Source organism: Diadema antillarum, unplaced genomic scaffold (genome assembly GCF_040938485.1).
Source record: "Diadema antillarum isolate AM-2024a unplaced genomic scaffold, OU_Dant_1.0 seq00001196_RagTag, whole genome shotgun sequence".
NCBI lineage: Eukaryota > Metazoa > Echinodermata > Echinoidea > Diadematoida > Diadematidae > Diadema > Diadema antillarum.
This window is the reverse complement of record NW_027271991.1, coordinates 177,505-197,917: the sequence shown is the minus strand read 5'-3', so window position 1 is coordinate 197,917 and position 20,413 is coordinate 177,505. Positions and strand designations below refer to the sequence as shown.

Sequence of the window (20,413 nt, the reverse complement as noted above, 5' to 3'; positions counted from 1 at the left end):
ATAATGATAATAATACAAAAATGATCTGTTCTCTTTGTTGCACCTTCCAATTTTTTTATTTATTTTTTTTATTTATTAATTTTTTTTATTAATTTTTTTTTTTTTTTTTTGGGGGGGGGGGGGGCATGAAGACAGGCATCATGCATACAACAGGTTTAGAGTAGAAAGCCATATGTATGAATTTCGATCCATGCAAGCAATCACGCGAACTCAAATTTCTGCCTTCTAGCGTCAGTGGTAGGCACTGCCCCCAACGTTGAAGGATGGAAAGGAGAAGACATCCTTTTGCGCTGTGACATCAAGGAGGAGCCTCTGGCTATGTACTGGGAAAAGGAGGACTTCTTAAACCCCGAACAGAAGACGCGTAAGGCTCAATATTTTGATGACAATTTTGAGAGCTTGGAGGAACGGTTTGATATCGACAAGAAATTCAGCCTCGTCATAAGCAGCTTAGAGATGGCAGATGAGGGTCGTTACTACTGTCAGGTGCTGCTGAAGAATTCTCAAAGTTTGAGAAATTCCACCATCATGACCATTAGATGTAAGTAACAACTGAAGACTTGAATATAAGAACGACCCAAGTCCAATTTTTGGCCAAATTCACTTTGACATGAAAATTGTAGCTTAGCTATACATGGACTCATCTCGTGTATAAATGATAAATCCTAATTATCCCCGGAAGTGCCTGAAATGAATGAGTGAAATGTTATATGAATGTAAGAGTGAAGAGCTTGGGTCATTTTTACATTCATATTATAGCGTCCTCTCTCATCCTTCTCTCATCTCGTATAGCAGAATATCATGTATATGATTCAAAGAACGACCCAAGTCCATAACGCAAAATGGCCTCCCCACAATCCACTGTAAATGTTAATTGTCATAATTAGTAAAATAATATGTTCTAATTTGTATATACAATGTTGCCTTCCCATCGCAGTTAAATAGAGTATTATTATTAAAAAGAATATGAAGTCTTTTTAAAAGTTTATTCGAAATGGTCTTCAATGGACTTGGGTCGTTCTTATATTCAGATACTCAACTGTCTCTATTCATGTCGTAATTGTGAGAGGGAAAATTATTGTTATGAATTAGGTTACCGGTAAATGTGAAAAAGAAGAAGCTTTAGACACTCAAGCGGACTGAAAAGAAGGAGACGAAAGAACGACATGTCAGTGACAGTTCGTCATAATATTACAGCGTCACATTCACTTATTCAAATTCAAATTCAAATTCAAGTTTATTCCGTTTTTCGACAACAAAAAATAACATAACATACATCACTCTTTCTTCAGTGATAGAAATCGTATCAAGAAAAAAAAAGTGAGTTTAACAGAGTAAAACAGTACTTGTATACTTACAGTAAAGATACATTATGATGCCTGAAGTAAATTGAAATAAAGTGAAATATCAACGTACACAAGGCGAAAAACGGAGGGACCCACTAAAAAGACAAAGCTTGTAGAGCGTGGGCCCCTCGGGAAAGAAAGAATCGGTGAAAATATTTGTAACAATCGGCATCAGAATAGCAACAAAAATGTCTGAAGCAACAACAGCGAAAATAATTGTAACAGCAGAAAAAACGAAAAAATAGGGAGAAACAAAATGTTTTAAAAAATTGGCCAAATAGAAATGGAAATGGAAGCCCACAAAGAGTCAGTCAGAAAGAAAAAAAAAACATAATTACAGCACTAACATATAAACAGACATAAAACGACACTGGGACATCGACGAGGCTAGTTAAGCACAAAAGACGGGCTACGACAGGAAGTAAGACTAGCACACCGAAGATAGCGATACATGGAGTTTGGACAATGGAAAACAAGAATAAGGCAAAAACAAGACAAGACGGAGAGAACTTGGCGGTGGTGATGATGATGATGATAAGGTCTTATTTACCCAGGGTAGCCTCTTCAGTGTTACCACTGCTCTACCAGAGGGCCTTGCTATTATTATTACCCTAGCATTGCCAGGTACCCATTTATACACCTGGGTCGAGAGGGACATTATGGGTAAAAAGCATCTTGTCCAAGGACGTAAGCACTGGGCGGGACTCGAACTCGGGTCCTCCGATCGGGAGTCGGGAGTCTTATCCACTATGCCACAGCGTCCCCCACCTATGCCACAGCGCCCCCCACGCCAGTACGAGCAACAATGTGTAAGGAAACAATGCGGATTTTATAAAAGGGGTATAAAAATGAATAACTTGTAAAACTAATCCGATTCATGACAGATGTTATTGTAAAGTTGCCTAAAAAAGTTTTGATTTCCGCTTAAATGAATACAAAGAACGAGCTGTTTTTATGTCGTGGTTCAGAGGATTCCAGTAGTTTGGACCAGTGTAAATAAATGAATTTTTCGCTAAAATTGTTCGAAAAAGAGTTAATGAAATTCATTTGAACGTCGAGTGGGGTAAGAGTGAAATGATTGGTTTTTAAGGAACATCGAATCAAAAATAGATGGAAGTTAGCTGTTGTTAAACATGTACATAAATTGACCTAAATTAAATAAGAACAACTCATTTATTTTTAGTAACTTATTAGAGGCAAACAGTAAATTTGTATGTGAACGTGTAGAAGAATGACAAATAACACGGAGGGCCTTTTTCTGCGATAATAACACTCTATTCAAGAGAGGTCTGATGAGTATTGCCCCAAGCTAAAATTCCATAATTCAAATAAGGCAATAACAAAGTGTAGTATAACATAAGTAATGACTTTTGAGGAATATAACATTTCAATCTGCTCAAAACAACTATATTACGTGAAATGATTTTACAGATATGATCGATACGTGTTTTCCAGGAAAGTTTGTTGTCAACTTTTATACCAAGAAATTTAAAGTCTGGTGCTCTTTGTAAATTAAAATCATCTAAAACTATTATTAGAATTTGATACCTCGACAGATATAGAGAAATGCTGGCAGTTTTCAAGAGTAATCGTTGTGATGGATACTGAGACTAATTGCAATCAAACCTTTTGCTTGAAAGAAATACAACATGACACATAAAGCATAATAACGTTGTTACTCAGAGCATGTTTACGTATTGTTCATTTTCTCACAAGCACACTCAACCTTTCGTTTAGTTTCTTTTTTGAAAAAGCATTACACTATTTATTAGATTTGCTACAATGACATACCTGAGACTGTTTTCATATCACAAGTTTCACAGCAAACAGATAAATCAAGACAGTAGAGACAACTTTGTTAAAAAAAAACATAAGATTTTGTGTCAGAGAGGAAGATTTACATTTAAAACTATTTTTAGCAAAGGGACCTTGTCTTCTATTTCTTTTCTTTTCTTTTTTTTTTTTTTTTTGGGGGGGGGGACTATTTCACACTGTGGTGTCATAGTAACTCTCCTATTTAACATTACCGTTTATGCCTTAACACAAAATAGATGTAGACTGCGGACAGTCAGTGTGTGAACGTTCAGTATAAATCAATCATGAATAATGTTTTGATACAAATAATGTTAAGGCCTTTTTTTCTCCTAAAACAGCAGTTTCTATAAAGGCGTTACCATAACAACCACCAAGTTAAAACAAAGTCAGACTTTTGAAGACTGAGTTTTCTATGACAAACAAAATGTTCACTTACTTGCTCAGACAGGTTCAGTCACTTGTCTCACATTTGAATTTCGCATAATTGGAAACATGTTTATTTTATTACTAGCTTTATAACTACACTATGAATGATGATTCTTCTTTCTGTCTACCTTTGTTACGCTGTTCCTATTTGCGTTTTTCATTTTACTTATGAATTTTTAGGTATATTAACAGTACTTTTGGTATTAAGTCAAAAGCTATATAGATGTAATCATCCTAAATTTCGAATTCAAGTGTAAACAGGTGAGTTTTGTTAATTGTGTGCTCTCATCCCAAACAATATTGTCATAATTATGTTTCTTCTTCTGAGCATTGTCTAGGTTGTAGTCTTATTTGTGAAATAGCAAATCCAAAACAAATAAATAAATAAAACAAACAACAAAACAACATAAAATAAAACAAAGTTACATCTACGAAAATTATCAGGTGATATCATGTCATGTCAGTTATTTGCCGAGTAAAGATTTTGATCCATATTATAACATAAACGTCATTTCAAAAATAATTTTCTTCTTTTCCTAGCGATGGCATCAGAACATACGATTGAGGAGTGTGCTGATAGAAGTCAATCTCGTCAAAGCCGGTGTACATATCAATCTCCCTCCAACATCCCTTCTTTAAATTTTACGTGTGTCGTTAGTGGATTCAAACCTAACGTTTCCATGCTATGGACTGAGGGGTCGGGAAAGAGACTGTATTCCGTGGTTTCACAACAGAATACACTTTCTGACGGCACATTCGAGAGGTTTGAGACAATCACTGTTTCAGCTAAACATGGAACACAGCAAACCTTCATGTGTGTGGCTACCGGTGAATCGCTGAATGGAACGTCGACCAGAGAAATCACAGTTCTGCCTTCATCAGGTTTCGTGAAATGTTGCAAATTATATGTTTCTAAACAATAACTGGCAAGCAATCGATACTACTTAAACCGATGTTCTTATTGAGATTTGTAACGGGGAAGTATAATTCGCTCATTCACATTTTGAGCAAAGTAACCTTTCCGCACAAACAGTGTCCATTTTACTGGTCTCAATTCTTTAAAAAAAAAGAAAAAGAAAGATGCATTCATGAGAAATGTAACCAATTTCAATGAACAAAAAGTACGAGAAGAAGAAGAAGAAGAAGAAGAAGAAGAAGAAAAAGAAAAAGAAGAAGAAAAAGAAAAAGAAACTTAGGATAATAATTGACAGAGGTACGTGTCACAAGTCCGACACCAACGAGCTATAATACAGCACACGAGTCGCACAGTCCATGATATCGACACTTCTAGGCAAGTATGAAGGCCCATGAGTTTAGGTATTAAAAAAGATCCACGAGTCCGACATTTATTACTATCACAATCATGCAGTGTTGGTCTCACAAACCACTGTTTTTGTTTTGTTTTGTAGTGTTTTGTTTTCGTTTTTGCTTTATTTTTATTTTTGCCTATGAGGTCTGACTCTGACCTTTTTACCTAATGTCAAGCTGACAGGCTGTATGACTCGTGAGCTGTTCTATGACTCATGGACCTGGACCTTTTATCAGTGTCGAGCTCTTTGGCCGTATGTCTCGTGGGTGTCGGTCTGGTAGGGTGACTAAATTAGAAGAGTGTCCTTAAAATAATTCTTTTGTCATCATAATGATGATAATAGGTGACTGTGCATCACAAAACCACCAAAAATGTCGCACCCCTTAATTTTACAAGAGAAGCTGAAACAGGTCAACCAAGTCGATTTTAAGTTTTTATACTTTCTGTAAGAGCTATTCTTTGTCTTCGTCTTATTGTTAAAATTGGGATCGTATACCATGAATGGAACAGTGTTTTAAAGCAGTTTTTTCTACAACCATGTCTGGTAGAGAAGTGTGATGAAGTATGTCTTACATGTCCCATTTCATTTCACTTTCAACTCTTATAACTTTTGAAAGAATAATGTTACTGTTTTGAAAGCTTAATCTGATAATTCTGTGTTTATTGTTGTTGCTCTGATCGTTTACATCCTGTATTTTGTCCTTTCACTACACGGGGAATACGGCTTGATATTCAAACGATTAAGCACTTGAAAAGAATCTGTACTTTAGAGCCTCTTTTCTCAGTTCAAACTTTTCCAGAGTGTGTGTGTTTTTTTCCTCCTATATTTAGAAAGGTTAGGGGAGTCCATTTGAATTAAGTTATACACAGTTGTTAAGCTTAGAATTATCTCTTTCAGAATCTACCCTTAATTAAAATCCATGTATTGCGATTTTTTGTTGGTTTTGTGATGCAGGGTCAGATATGTATTCAGGCAATCAACCTCTTCGTTATCAAACATAAATCTTCTCTCTCTCTCTCTCTCTCTCTCTCTCTCACACACACACGCACACACACACACTCACACTCAAACACATATACTAAAATATTAACATTGTATTGCGTATATAAGTATTCATATGTGCTTATTTTACTGTCCTTTAAATTGCGTAATGAATGAAAACGTGTTTCATCGATTGTTTTTCTCTGTCAAGTTTCAGGAAAACGTGTTAATTTGGGTCTGATCATTGGACTCACAATTGGTGTGCCTGTGGCAATAGTCATCATATTTGTCTTTTGGGGGAAATATCTGCTAAGCAAACATCCGGACAACCTACCCCGAGAAGGTATTGGTTTATTTTCTTCAAGGTTAGATATTTGCATTCGTTGCGTTAATGATTATGCGCGTGTGTGTCAGTACGTGTGCGCGCGTGCGTGTGTGTGCGTGTAGATGTATGTTTCTTTGGTATATATATATGTATATATATATATATATATATATATATATATATAAATTTTTAAAATAATTTCGATACAAAAAATAAAATTATTACTAATATTTATCAACATTATTGTGACCGAACTATTGTCCCATGTGAGCAGAACTTGCAAATCTATTATCAACGATGATTACCTTATGTCAAATAGAAGAAATACAAATCTGTAGTACCATTCATGCTGAGGGGGGAATGCATCAGACCACACATCGAAAGCGTATATACTTGAAATGATGTTGGCCTGATAATCTGGTAGTGAAAAGAGGGGAAACGAGAAAGGTGTTAAAAATAAGTTGTGCTCCTGATAAACTGTACACGAATATGTTCATTTATAGTGATGCTCTTGTTGTTATTGATGATGATGATATTTCAGGATGTGGCTGGAATCCCTGCTGGCGAAGACCAAACATACCAGAGAGATTTCATGAGGAAGAAGAATTAATGCTGAGTAAGAAAAATATATAGATAATCACAATTGTATTCGTTGTCTTAAAAAAAAGTGTAGTTTTCCATTATGCACAGCGACTTTTATATTTTCGAGATTACGAAATCTCATCTCTTTTAAGTTCATTCTTTGTACAATGATACAGCTGTATTATGTAACACAGATATTAGAAAGAACGATATATCACAATCAAGGCCTTCTTTCTTTTTCTCTCTTCACCCTCTCTCCCTCTCTCTCTCTCTCTCTCTCTCTGCATACAGTTTATTCCTACCTGCCTGCGGGCATTTATGTACACTCATTTTATAATGTTGATTCCATGTTTTTGCTTTTGTCTATCATTTTGGTTTCTCTTCTAAGAACCACCATCGCTTACAAAGGAACAGGTACAGCAATGCAAGGAAGATCTGAAGGCGCATTACCGTGTGTCACGAAGGAAGGTCATGGTGGATCCACTCAACTTTATGGAATGTGTTGAATTGGATGATATCTATACGAATTTAAGTATAATAGACCAAAGCAGCAAGCGAAAGACACCGATAACATACGACGATCTTCTGACAAACAATGAAAATGGAAATCTTTCAAAGCGACTTCTGATTCAGGGTGAGGGAGGTGTCGGTAAAACAACACTTTGCTCTAAGATTGCCTGGGACTGGTGCCACGGGAGGATTCTCCAGGATTTGGACATGGTACTCCTAATACCTCTTCGAGATATCAAGAACGCAACAAGTATTGGTGGTATTGTCAAAACGTACCTCTGTCATTCAAATACGGCAACAAAGAAGAAGATAGATGACTATATTTCAACAAATCTGAGCAGGATTCTCATTATATTTGACGGTTTCGACGAGTTTGACGAAAAATTAAGTGAAACGAGCAGCAGTGAAGTCATTCGCATTCTACGAAGAGAGCAATACGATTCATGCAAAGTAATTGTCACAACACGCCCTTGGAGGACAAATGAATTCATGATGGACAAGTGTCTTGTCGAAGCTTACACTTTTCTAAACGTCGAAGGATTTAACAAGGATAATTTATCAACTTATATTAGGAGATACTTTCGGATTAGAGAGAAGGACAATCTTGCAGAAAGTTTAATCAGCTTTATGCAGGAAAATGATGTCATCCGGTCAAACATGGCCCCGTTTCCTATTTACTGTGCAATGCTTTGCCTCCTATGGAATGACTTCAGTGAAGAAAGACGAAGAGAAATGCAAAAATTGCGCACTTTCTCCCAGATTTTTGGAGAAATGATCTCTTTCCTGAAAGAACACTACGCATCAAAAAATTGTGAAAATCTACAGAATCAGAACACTGTTGAACATTTAAAGGAAGCTGGTAAGGCAATTCTAGAAATAAGTGAGATAGCGTTCGAGGGTTTATTTGACAGGAATCTCTCATTTCCTGAAGAACAATTCAAAGAGTGTCATGATGCCATGGTCACATGCTGCAAAGTGGGTGTTTTGACTATAGAAAAAGATGGCATCACAAGGGGACGTTGGCGCGATGTCAACACTTCATCCTTGGTTTACATCAAACTGTTTCTTTTCCCCAAAAAACTGTTTTCAAGAATACATTGCAGGGGTATATATTGAGTATTTATTCCACAATGATCGTGCTAAGTACGACGAGGTGAAAAAAACAAACTTCTTAGTCGACCTGAGGAGTTTTCGCTACGTACTCTACTTCACCTCGGCTTCAGGGAATGAACTCGGCCTGGATATCATTAAGGGCCTGGTGAAGTCGTATCCTAATCAGGAGTTCTGCATTGACGTTGCGTTTGAATGTCACACTGAAGAGGCAGCAAGGGCAGTGGGAGAAGGATGGAATAAATACACACTAAGGTCCTTTGCACCAGAACACACAGTGTCAGGAGTGGTGTTCATGGTGCGCTACAACCAAGTTGTGAGTGACGGAGCTTGAATATTGATATGAAATATTTCAGAAAATATTATGTCGAACGAAAATAAGATTCCTTGTGTGTATGTGTATGTGTGTGTGTGTGTGTGTGTGTGTTTCCCCTGTGCGAAATTTGCAGCACAATCTACAACCTCAACAGCTGTACTCAAAGTTGGTTTTCAGATCTGGAATAAGTCCTAATAATTAGGGAAATCGTTTTGAAATAAAAAATCCTGTACATAATTATAAAAACGATTTAAGTAAAATAAGGATTGTTATGTAAAATAATTGCCTTCCTCGCATGAGACAGTTATATGACGACTTAATGTGTGAGTTCAATCTGAATCGCCATGTAAATTATTTCATTTCTTGTTATTAATAGTTTGGTGGTAAATTGTATGAAACGTTTTTCATCGTGGTTTTAGAAAGAAAAATAGTTATGAGGAGTCAAGCAATATGTTCTCATAGCAAAATAATTGGACTCCACGGAGAATATAATGCAGTTTCATTGTTTACTAAGAATCAGACCAATTTGCGAAAGTTGCAGTTGTGTGTGTTGTGTTTGTTTAATTTAAACACGGGTAAAAATGCTTGCACTCATCCGTTAGGCTGTTTTTTCAGCAAGTCCGTATGATATACACTGTACAAAGAACAAAATGTGGTACAATTAATCATCGTATAGGATAATACAATCAACGTATAGGATAATACATAGACAAAATCGGTATAACGACACAAAAAATGAGAGAAAAATACATCTATACACAGCACTCTTTACAAAAACAGTCAGACAGAAACAAAAATTATTACTCAGAAATAGAAAAAATCATAAATCAAGTAAGAAAACACAATCGATATCCTTCAGAAATAGTACATGTTCTCGTGGCTTCCGGTAAAATTGAGCAGCTATGTAAACAGTACTACTTTTGCAAAAATTGGTCTTTGGTTTTGGTAACGATATTTTAAATCCCGACTTCCTGAGATTATAATTAGATACTTTTACGTTCACTCGATAAGTCAGAAAATTAGGTAAGAGGTTATTTAAGACTTTGTAAATCAAAACAACAAGATCCTTTTTTTTTCACTGTGGCACTGAGGTAGTCATTAGGCGACCTCCCATACAAATCTCTTCTATTGTGACGATTATCCACTTTTAGAACAGTGCGCAAAGCTTGTCATACTGCTCTTTGTAGCAATCATCCAAGTTAGGTCATACTAGAGACGCCGCGTATCTAAGGGAGATGTTAAACTAGATATGATTGTATGATTATAACATATACTTATATGTTTTGGGCATACATCTACTTAGGGCACATAACACGAGTATTTATGCAATCATATTCATCGCCCCTCTGCCTTTCTCATAATATATAAAATCGAAAATGCATTCTTTCCTTCCCGAGTTGTGATAAGTGAAATGACGATATGAATAGAACGTGTATCAAATGATCCTCTTTGCTCGTGAGTTTCAAACCTCCAGTCAACTGCGAGTATCTTATCAATCTTATTCTTCTGTGAATAATTACTCTCCTCTACTGTAAATTCATGTTTGGTCTGTTAGCAATCGCTTGATATGAACCACGTGGAGTGCGGAAGAACTGTGTCACGTGACTTGGCGGAGGGCATGTGTTCCAGCAGTGTACTCCGTATAGTACGACTATGGTTCTCACAATTTCACAAGGAATTCTACAAGATCCTCCGCGCACGGGCTTCAAACTGTCAGGTAAGAACTTATTAACATAGTACTACAACACGTATGTTTTATGCACAGACTATAATGGAATGTTACTAAGATATTTCATAGAGGCAATAACTGGATGAAAAGAAATGTGAAGAAAATAAGTAGGTGCAAACACTGTTTCCTTGCAGAAATATCTTTCCAAACAAAGAAAGCAAACTACATCTAAAAGTATATGTAATGACCATGTTTACTGCCGTAGGTTTGTTAGAATATCTTTTGTGGCCGTCATCTGTGCTTGTAAAGAGCGAAGATCATTAACCATTTTTTTTTCAATCATCACGAAGAATATAATGTGATCTAAATTATAATATGCAAGTTTGAGTAAGATCAAGGTCAACTTGTATGAACTGATGCACTTCAGCATGATTTGAAATGATCACTTCAGATATTTTTTGTCCAATCATAATTCATTGGTAAAATAATAATTATGGTAATATGAAAACATTATTTTGAGCATGAAAATGAGAAATTCCCCTGTAAGGATCTACACGGGGAGCCACCCGGGCTATACAGATGAAACAGCCGTATACTAGTAAGCAATTCGTCCCTACCGCGTTGTGAAAAAAAGCCTTGTGAAGTGTGGCTGCCCACATCCCTTGCTGCATACGTCCACCGGACAGATTACAACCCCTTGTTTGCACCCAAAGAGACATTATACCTTTGGAGGTGGAAAGATCTAATTCATGAAACACGAGAGGGGAAATATAACTTCCCTGCTAATCTGTAAACCCTGAGACATACTGACTGTATCCTCAGCTTAAAGTTCTTTGGAATTTTTATTGACGATCATTTGAATTGGCACACCCATCTTGTTTATTTGAATAACCTGATTTCAAGAAATACAAGTTCAATTTGTAGATTAGAGCAGTTTCTCCAATTCAAATACTTTTGATGTTACATTTGATTTTACATTAAAGTATGAATTTGTCATATTTGATTCATTCAACTCCCGGTTGGTATGCATTCATGAATGCTATCTGGTATACTCGTAACTAGTACAAGTATCCGAAAACCGACTATCTATCAAACATGAGTTATAATGCTCCCTAAGCATTATACTGACTAGCAGTTAAATCCAGATACTTTGAATCATGGTTTCACTCCGTGAAATGCACCTAAACAGGAACTCCATTTCATCTTAAAAAATAAACTTTTAATTCTTTTGCAATACTCTGGTGAGAATGTCAATTGACATTGTGATTTAGCAGATGGTTTGAAATAAATACTGATAAAGATTAGTCGGCATAATTGTAGAAAAAGTCTACATAGTTTTATTTTTAATTCTTTTCTTTCATATTTATTTCCTCTTGCAGCTGCAGGTACTGTCATTAATACTGTCTTTATGGGGGTCTTGTTTGTGATTTCTCCTCCTCTTCTCTCATTCTCTTCTCCTTGTTGTGTGAGTGTGTGTTTGTACGTGTGTGCACGCACGCTTGTCTAGGTGCAGTTGCGTGTGTGCAGTGCGTGTGTGTATGTGTGAGCGTAACAGCCTGTGTTTGATATTCTACTCCCTCAAGCATCTGCTTCTATGTAGGCTCTCTCCACACACAATTTTATTCATCAGTCATAAATGTATACCATAGACCCTAACCATGCTGGGGCTTTTTTTTTTTTTTTGGGGGGGGGGGGGGGGGGGTGTTTTGTGGCCGGGGAGGGGTTGATTCAACCCCCCCCCCCCCGATCTCGACCTTCGATAGTGGAATCGCCATGAAATTTGGCACATGCATTACCTGTGGCGTAATCTACCAAACTATACAAACAGATATGTAAATTTTTGTCATAATAATTAATTATGCTAATATATGCATAAAATCATACATTTTGCTCTAAATCAGAAATTGTAGCTCCTAGAATCCTAATTTTCGTGAAAACATTCTTTTTACCATTCCTTGCAATGTACTTGAAGAAAAATGGTATCAAAATCAATTTCTTATGTATTCTATTGTTTTGTAACTTTCTTATGTATTTCGTTGTTTTTCGACCTTTTGTTTTATCATTGTTATTCCGCAAAATTTATGACAGAACCTATTTCAAGCATAATTATGCTAGAATTAATTAGTTTCAGCCAATGAAAGTGAAAATAATCATATCGTTATGAATAAGTAGAGAAAACTTAATTTGCGTAGACTTTACGCACGATATCACGTTTTTGAGCCATTTTCGATCTGACTGGCATGTATATAACGTCATGCAGCGTCGTAACAGTATGCGCGATTTTCGCGAAAATGGTGTCAAAAGATGCGTGAGACTTGAAAGTAAAAATTCAGCGAATGGCGTGGTCAAAAAATTTCGCGCGGCGGAGTAGTTGCGAAAAATGTCGAGGGGGGTTGATTCACCCCCTCCCCCGGCCTTTTTAGGGTTAAAATGATTTCAATTGATTTGTGCTATGTATGTATTATACTAATATGCTAAACTTATAACTTATGATTTATGTGTCACTTTACATTATTCTGAATGAATTTAACACAACACTGTATGATTTGTGTGGAAACTTAATAAATGAAATGAAATAAATTAAATGAACCTGTCTCGTATAATTGTATAAATACTGCAATATAACATTCCTCTGATCCTGGGACGTTGCTGTCCCGATCTAACGGACCAATGGGGGGGGGGGGGGTGATAAAACTGTGATATCAAATGTATTTATTTTGATTATACGCTGTTTATTTACAAGGATGTAGTCATGCGAAATGTAAAGTTACTCATTACAACATATTATATCGTGTTCCTTAGTTCAGACTTGCCTAATGATAAAATTGGGGTGAAAGGTACTGAACAAATTGGCTTATGTGGTAAATCACTCTATAGGCACGGCAGACCTTGTATCACCATGTCAGCAACCTAATGAATACAAGTTCCGAGTCATCGAGGTATTACATACAATCCGACGATTCTACTAATTCACAAAAAATGGAAAGAGAAGCGGGTATATGAGTACAATAACAATCTTTTTTTTTCTTCTTCTTCTTTGAATTGATGTACGGTATTTATAAATTTGATCAAAATTGGATGAAAAATAAGGAAGTTATGACATTTTGAAGTTTCACTATTTTTTTTTTCGGGGGAGGGGGACAGTTATTGAACAGTCAATACGAATATGCAAATGGCAAAGTGAGCATGTCATTCCCTCACAGCAACCACAGCTGACCATAGTTTGTTCATAACGTTTTGAGATTTCTAGTTTTTCATTCAAGCGCAATTATGCCCGAGGCTCAAATCCTTGTCCTATCTAACTGATCAATATTCTAAAGTTATTCAACCAGGAATAATGTCATGTTTCAGATTTCAATGACAGTATTATGTCGATATGGCTGCTTGACATATCTTGCTAACTCGACTTCCCAAACCTCATGTTGTCATTGTGACATACATATCATCTTCCAGGTCTGCTTCATGAAAAAGAATAATTGTCATGGTGACATAAATCATCTTGGTATTCAAAAGTCGTTTCCAAATACTAACTATGATTAACATTAAACCGGTTGGAATTTAGAAGGCAATCCAGGGATACAACAATCATGCACAAAGTGTCCATTTTTGAACTAGGTCATTTAGCAAACGGAAATGAAAATCAATTGGTTTTTGGTATAACTTCCCATCGTAGTAGTACACAGTGGCGAGGTTAGGATTTGGAATCAATTTCGACAAGATGTATTTGCACATGCACGATTGCCGCAAGAAATACTAACTGCACGTCATTATCCATTACTCCCCACCTCCAAATGTGACCCTGCACAAAACAAACAAAAAGTCGCCAGAAATGAATTTTTAGTTAAGACCATTATTCTGAAAGAGCAGACTTTACGCTTTAAAATGATACATAACTCAAATCAAATGGACTCTCCTAACCTACATGTATCTAAATATTGGAAAGAAAGCACAAACTCAGGAAAAGAGTGTGAACTGAGAAAAGAGGCTCTGAAGTACAGCTGTACAGTGTCTATTCAAGCGCTTTATCTTCACCAAACCGTGCTGGCTGCGCGATGAATTGGACAGAAAACAGGACGTAAACCACCGGAGTAACAACAATGAAGGGATTATCAGATTAAACTGAAATTGAGCGTGCCTCATTAACACATTCTGTTCATAAGTAATGCCATCTTTCAAAGCAGTAACGTTATCCTTTCAAAAGTTGTTAGAGTTGAAAGTGAAGAGTGTGTACAAGGTTTCTCGGGAATGAAAAGGGGACTCTCAAGACACACCTAATCACACTATTCTACCAAAAATGTTCGAGATAAACTGCTGAAGAAATAATCGAATACTTTCCTACCCATTTTACGATCCAAAATTTTAGCATAATGTTAAAGAAGACTTGCTCTTTCAGAAAATATGAAAAAGTCAAGATCGGCTAGGTTGACCCAATGCACTTATTTTCAGTCCTCAGGGAAAATAAGTATGTGCGACTTTTTGTTCGTTTTGTGATGTACGGTCACAAATACCAAAATGAGAGCCAGCACGTTTTATCATTTGTATCAAAATAAAAGAATGAATAAACAGTACATTCATGATGCATTCTTCTCTGATTCTTAGGGAATAATACCTTGTGTGTTTTCATATTAACATCACCATCGGAAAGTTTGATATCAGGAAAAAAAGAAATTACAACGTATTTTATATTCATCGAATTCTCGAACGGCAAAATCCAATTTGGTAAAATTGATGATCTTGGGATATCATATGAACATTAAAAAACAAAGCAAAACAAAACTCATTTTAGAGGACAACAAACACCGTAAGCAGCCACTCGATATCGTAGCATAACAGAAAGATGAAAGCGGGGAGATACAATTTTCTTTATCCCTCACGGTGAAGTACATCGTTGATGTTTCACACGTTTTTCAATAAACTCGCTATCCATAATACTATCAAGTTACAAGTTAGTGCCCTCATGCAAAGGTCGATACAAGTGTGATTTCCTTTATTCGTAGTATTTCCAACCTCTTGTTTCGATAGTCATTTTCACGTCATTTCGTCAAGAAAAATGGCATTTTGGCTGTAATGAACGACAATGAAACCCGTCTTACCGGCAACCTGTCTATAGCGGCCAATGAAAAAGCCTAGGCACAACATTTCTGTATTAGACCGTTTATATAGCGGTCATCTTCCCAACGTGGATAGCGGCCACTCATTTTGTGTCCCGTGGTAAATATCTACCAGCGTATAGCGGCCACAAAAATTTAGCTGAACCGTTGAATCAGCCATGACTATACGTTGGCTTTCACTGTCATTGCGTAAATTGTACCGAGACATGATTAACAAAATCAACGCAGCTCGTCTTACCACTAACTTGACTAGATCTAGGTTCATGTAATGCCGCTCTAAATAGATGCTACAAAGGCCAAGACACAGCTCCTAATAACATCGTAGAATTTGACCAAAATGCCGACTAATTGATGATTAACATACCTTTGAACAAAGGAGATAGGGTAAGCCTACTCGTCTGAGTATTGTTTGTCGGTTACGTCAGCTTCGCACAATATCAATCCCCTCACACTCATTCGTGAACCCCGTTCATGTAAACCGGTATGAACCAGTGGAATTCTTCAGGCCCGAAATGCTGTTCTAAAAATCAAAAGAACAGAAATAGGCTAAACAAAAAAACAAATCAAATGAAGTAAATTGTAGAATAACCCATTATAATAGATGCACATGCAAACTTACTTCATTTTTAAGAATAACATGAGGTACTTTATGATAATAATACAATGCAAGCGTTGAAATTTGAAATGGCAACAGACCTGTCTATAGCGGCCACTTTTGTTGTTTCACTTGGGTAGCCGCTATAGACAGAATTGACTGCATTTGTAACTACATATCATAATACTCAACAATATGATTTATGTCACCTTAACGACTTCGTGAAGTCGAGTTGACTATGTGATTCATGTTGCTATGACGACATTCACATTTTTTTGAAGGGTACTTGTTGAAATTGTGTAAGTACCTTCGGTAGATTTACACCTGTGCTTGCATTTGGAAACGACTTTTGAATAGCAAGATGATTTGTGTCACCATGATAATTATTCATTTTCAGGAAGCAGACTTGGAAGATTATTATGTCACCATGACAACATGAGTTTTAGGAAGTCGACTTAGCAAGATACGTCAGGCAGCCATATCGACAAAATATACTTAAAATAAAGTTGACCTGATAAGATGATCCTTTGAACTGCTTGAATAACAATGAAAGTGTACTATAGATGTATACACCAGGAACCCAGATCGCAACTTGCCAGGGAGCAGCGCACTGTACGAGTTTGACTGCAATTACAGACAGACAGAAGTGATCAATGTACAGCGTGAGCGTGCTTGTATGTGGAAGTTGCTTCATGTGGAGACAAACATTGTAGATGTAGTAGAAAGAAGGAAATTAGAAGTGTTACTTCATTGCTTTCTTCCTTTGATGCACTTGGTTTTTGCTTGAAAGTGTTGGGTTCTTTTTTCTTGAAAAACAATTTTGCTGTCCTCATTCTATTCTATGCATCAAACTTTTTCTTTCAGTTCAGTCGGGGAGTCTGGTTAAATCGGTAATATAATATTTTGAATAACGATATGCAATAAATCAGACAGTACGTTGTACCCTGCTTGCATTTGATAGCTACATTTCAATGTTAGATTTTCCACTTTACAACATATCCCTCTTGGTTGTTTTGTTTGTTTGTTTGTTTGTTTGTTTGTTTGTTTGTTTGTTTGTTTGTTTTTTGTTCATTTCCATGTGAGAAGATGGCTGGATAGCCCATATCCAGCTACGCTAAGCTGGTCTTCCTTGGGGTCCAGCTGGATGTGAGGTGGAACCACTTCACCGGATTAAGAACCCTGCTCTTTGCGATGAATGAATGAAGCGGAATCTTTTACGTGTATGAGTTGTTGCCTGCTCATACAGGGGGCCTGCATTTAATATCCTATCCGAGGGACAGAGCGTTTTGCCTCTTGCTGGAGGGGACGGTATGCTTACACACAACATTGCTCAGTCCAGACTCGGGTTCGAACCCGGGCCGCGTGATTGTGAGGCAGACGCGCTACCGACTGAGCCAACTCACCGCCCAGATTAGGCAACAATAAACTATGTTCTCTACTTTGGCGAATGCTTTCTTAATAAAAAAAAAAGATATCGAGCGACTTTACTCCTCTTGCATGTCTTGTCTGTGTTCAAGGAGACTTTGCGACTATTTCGCCTAGCTGTCCCGCCTCTTTTAGTCCACAAAGACCATTTCACTCTTTTAACAATTTCACCCATTATTAATAATGTTTCACGTTATCATTTTTACTTTGATTCATTCGATGTACATTAATTTTGGATCGTTGTGACTGACAATACATGTATCGGTCCGAACCTGACCAAGAACAGTGTAGGAAGTCAAGTGATATCAACTGCCATTAAGTATGAGGATCATGGACTGTAGGGAATGACGAAGCCATCTTTCATCCACTGACTCAGCTGGATGGGTCTGTACACTCCTGTGTATAAAGGAGAATACATTATACTGCTTTCATTAACGTCGTTATTAATTTTATCGCAACATAATCATGTTAGTGAGTTGATTAAGTAAAAAATAATATAGCTCGATCTTACGTCTATAGCTTGAAAGTATCCGACCTTTACATCACATGGTAGTCTTCTATCTACCTCTACAACGTTTTTTTCCCCTTCGTGTTCAATTATTCCCTCTTCACATTTTCACACCATTTCATTAATCTCTCTTTTTTAGTTTCACATTTCGATTCCGTTATTTTCTTCAGATTGAAGATCTGGAATTCTTTCTTAGCAGCAGTGATGGTGATATTCTAATGCACTCCTCTGTAGGAGAAGACTTGGCCCAATGGGTGTGTACTATGCCACGTCTTTCGAAATTCATCCTGATGTGCCCCTGCTTTCCCGATAGCTTCTTCTCAACAGCCGCCACCTTAGCATCATCATGCCAGGTATGTAGTACTTGACTGTAATTGATATGAGTGATTTATTGTTGGGAGAGGGCTGTATTTGTGTGGGGTGTTTTTTTTTTCGAGAAATGAAAAAGAGCCTGTATTGTACGGTACTGTAGTAACTCCTTTACCAAATTAATCCTATTTTACTTGATATTGACAAAAGTTATTTGTAACTCCAATCCTCCTTAACATTATGACTTTCAATGTATAAACGAAAGCATAGGTATGAACACTTTTCATGCAATGAAAAATGTATGAAAATCGAGTGCATTGCGTTTCTTCCGTTATCCGGATGGACTTTACCGAGTCTTTTCTTAACTGACAATACAATGTTTCTCTCCAATAGGTTTGATTATGCATTTTTTTTTGCCATGAAACACAACTTGCACAAGCATAGAGAGAGGGGTGGCTTTAGGGGTGGAGGAGAGAAAGATGGAGAGAGAGAGAGAGAGAGTGAAAGAGAGGTCAGTGGGGAATCCCTAAATACGGTAACGATGTGGAAGTGGCGCTGTACTATTCTCAGGAAGTAAACATTGTACACACTTTTTTTTACCATAGAAAAGGAGAAGAAAAAGGATATCGTTACTGAAACAAAGACACACAGACACACATACATGTGTCGGGTTAACGAACAAAGAGTTTGGCAAATATAATTCATGTCCATTCATTTCATTTATAATCAAGGAAACATATATTGATGATATGTTGATCTTGGCTTGAAATAAATATTAAGTAGAAATAAATGGCATAATGATACAGTATCAAATCATTATCGTTATTTCTACTATCATCATTATTTTCTTATTATTCTTTAGTGATTTTGAATATTTGCATACGGTTTGATGACGCCTGCAGTGGAGGTACGAGAGTGCACGAACCTCGGTTTCAATGTACCATTCGTTCTCAAAGTGTGTTTGTGTGGGTATAAGTGCGTTGTGTCCATAATTATGATGTAAATACGTAAATTATGTCAAGAGTTTTCATCTTAACAGCAAAATGGTTTTTAAGACAACCAACGACGTCACTGGCTGTAGGTATTTCACGTCTTAAATGAATGTATTAGGCCCAAATGATAATCATATCGACGGGGAAAACTCGTTTTAACCCTAAAAAGACTGGGCTATTTTGGTAGCTCGAAAGACGGGGGGGGGGGGGGGGGGGGGGGGCCTCAAGGCCCCCCCCCCCCCAAGATCTCCCCCCCCCCCCCCCCAGTGCAGTTAGGGTTTTCTTCTCGTGCAGTTTATTGAAATCTTGGAATCCAAACACAGCACGCTACGTGTGCGACTACAAAATGTTTATGCCGCACAATAAGTCCGACTTTTAGAATAAAATGGAATAGTGGCGTTTGAAAAGTGTAGACACAAAGTACGATATGTGTATATATATATATATATATATATATGTATGTATATATATAATGTGAGATATTTTATAACAGCTAAAACACAAAATAGCGAACTTACGAAAGCTCTCCGAGTGTACATTGACAAAGGTTATTTGCTTCATCAATAGATAATTCATTCAAATAATGATAATAATCAGCTGTTCCCTACTATGTGACAGGCTGTTCAAAATCTATCTTTGGAGATATACAAGGTTAATTTCCTTTTCGCAAAGACAATTCGTGCAATAATTCATTCGCTAATTCGCCAAATGAATATAATGTGTACTTTTCCCAGTCCAAAGACTTATTGAATAAGTTATTGCCGGCAGGGAGAGAAATCGGAACAATAACTGATGCCCATTTTAACTCGTGTTCTCTTTGTGAAATCTCTTCATCTGAGCACTTTTAGAAGTAGGGCCTATTTGAGAAAATGACAGAAAGCTTTGTCGCTACACAAAATGTGTTTGTTAAATAAGAATGTTTTTCGTGTAGTACGTGTACCTGACAGTTCAGAGGTCAAGTGTTCAAAGAATTTGCCTCAACAGCTTTGCGAAACTCGAATCAGTTGCCTGTATTGAAATGTGTAATCAGAATGAAAAGACTCGGAACTTCACGCCTTGTAACAGAGTACCACAGAACCACAC

General features: G+C 36.9%; 1 protein-coding gene across 1 annotated transcript in view; it reads left to right on the top strand.

The window, feature by feature from the left end:
* The first annotated feature begins 224 nt into the window (after positions 1-224).
* The window catches only part of LOC139744614 (uncharacterized), a 34,916-nt gene continuing 14,727 nt past the window's right edge, over positions 225-20,413 (top strand). Inside the window, exons 1-9 of the mRNA XM_071655044.1 lie at positions 225-541; positions 4,128-4,469; positions 6,090-6,221; positions 6,745-6,819; positions 7,174-8,313; positions 8,519-8,721; positions 10,277-10,438; positions 11,770-11,775; positions 18,200-18,382. Of these exons, the coding sequence (XP_071511145.1) occupies positions 319-541; positions 4,128-4,469; positions 6,090-6,221; positions 6,745-6,819; positions 7,174-8,313; positions 8,519-8,721; positions 10,277-10,438; positions 11,770-11,775; positions 18,200-18,382 (2,466 nt within the window). The 5' untranslated portion in view covers positions 225-318. The remainder of the gene's footprint in view (positions 542-4,127; positions 4,470-6,089; positions 6,222-6,744; positions 6,820-7,173; positions 8,314-8,518; positions 8,722-10,276; positions 10,439-11,769; positions 11,776-18,199; positions 18,383-20,413) is intronic.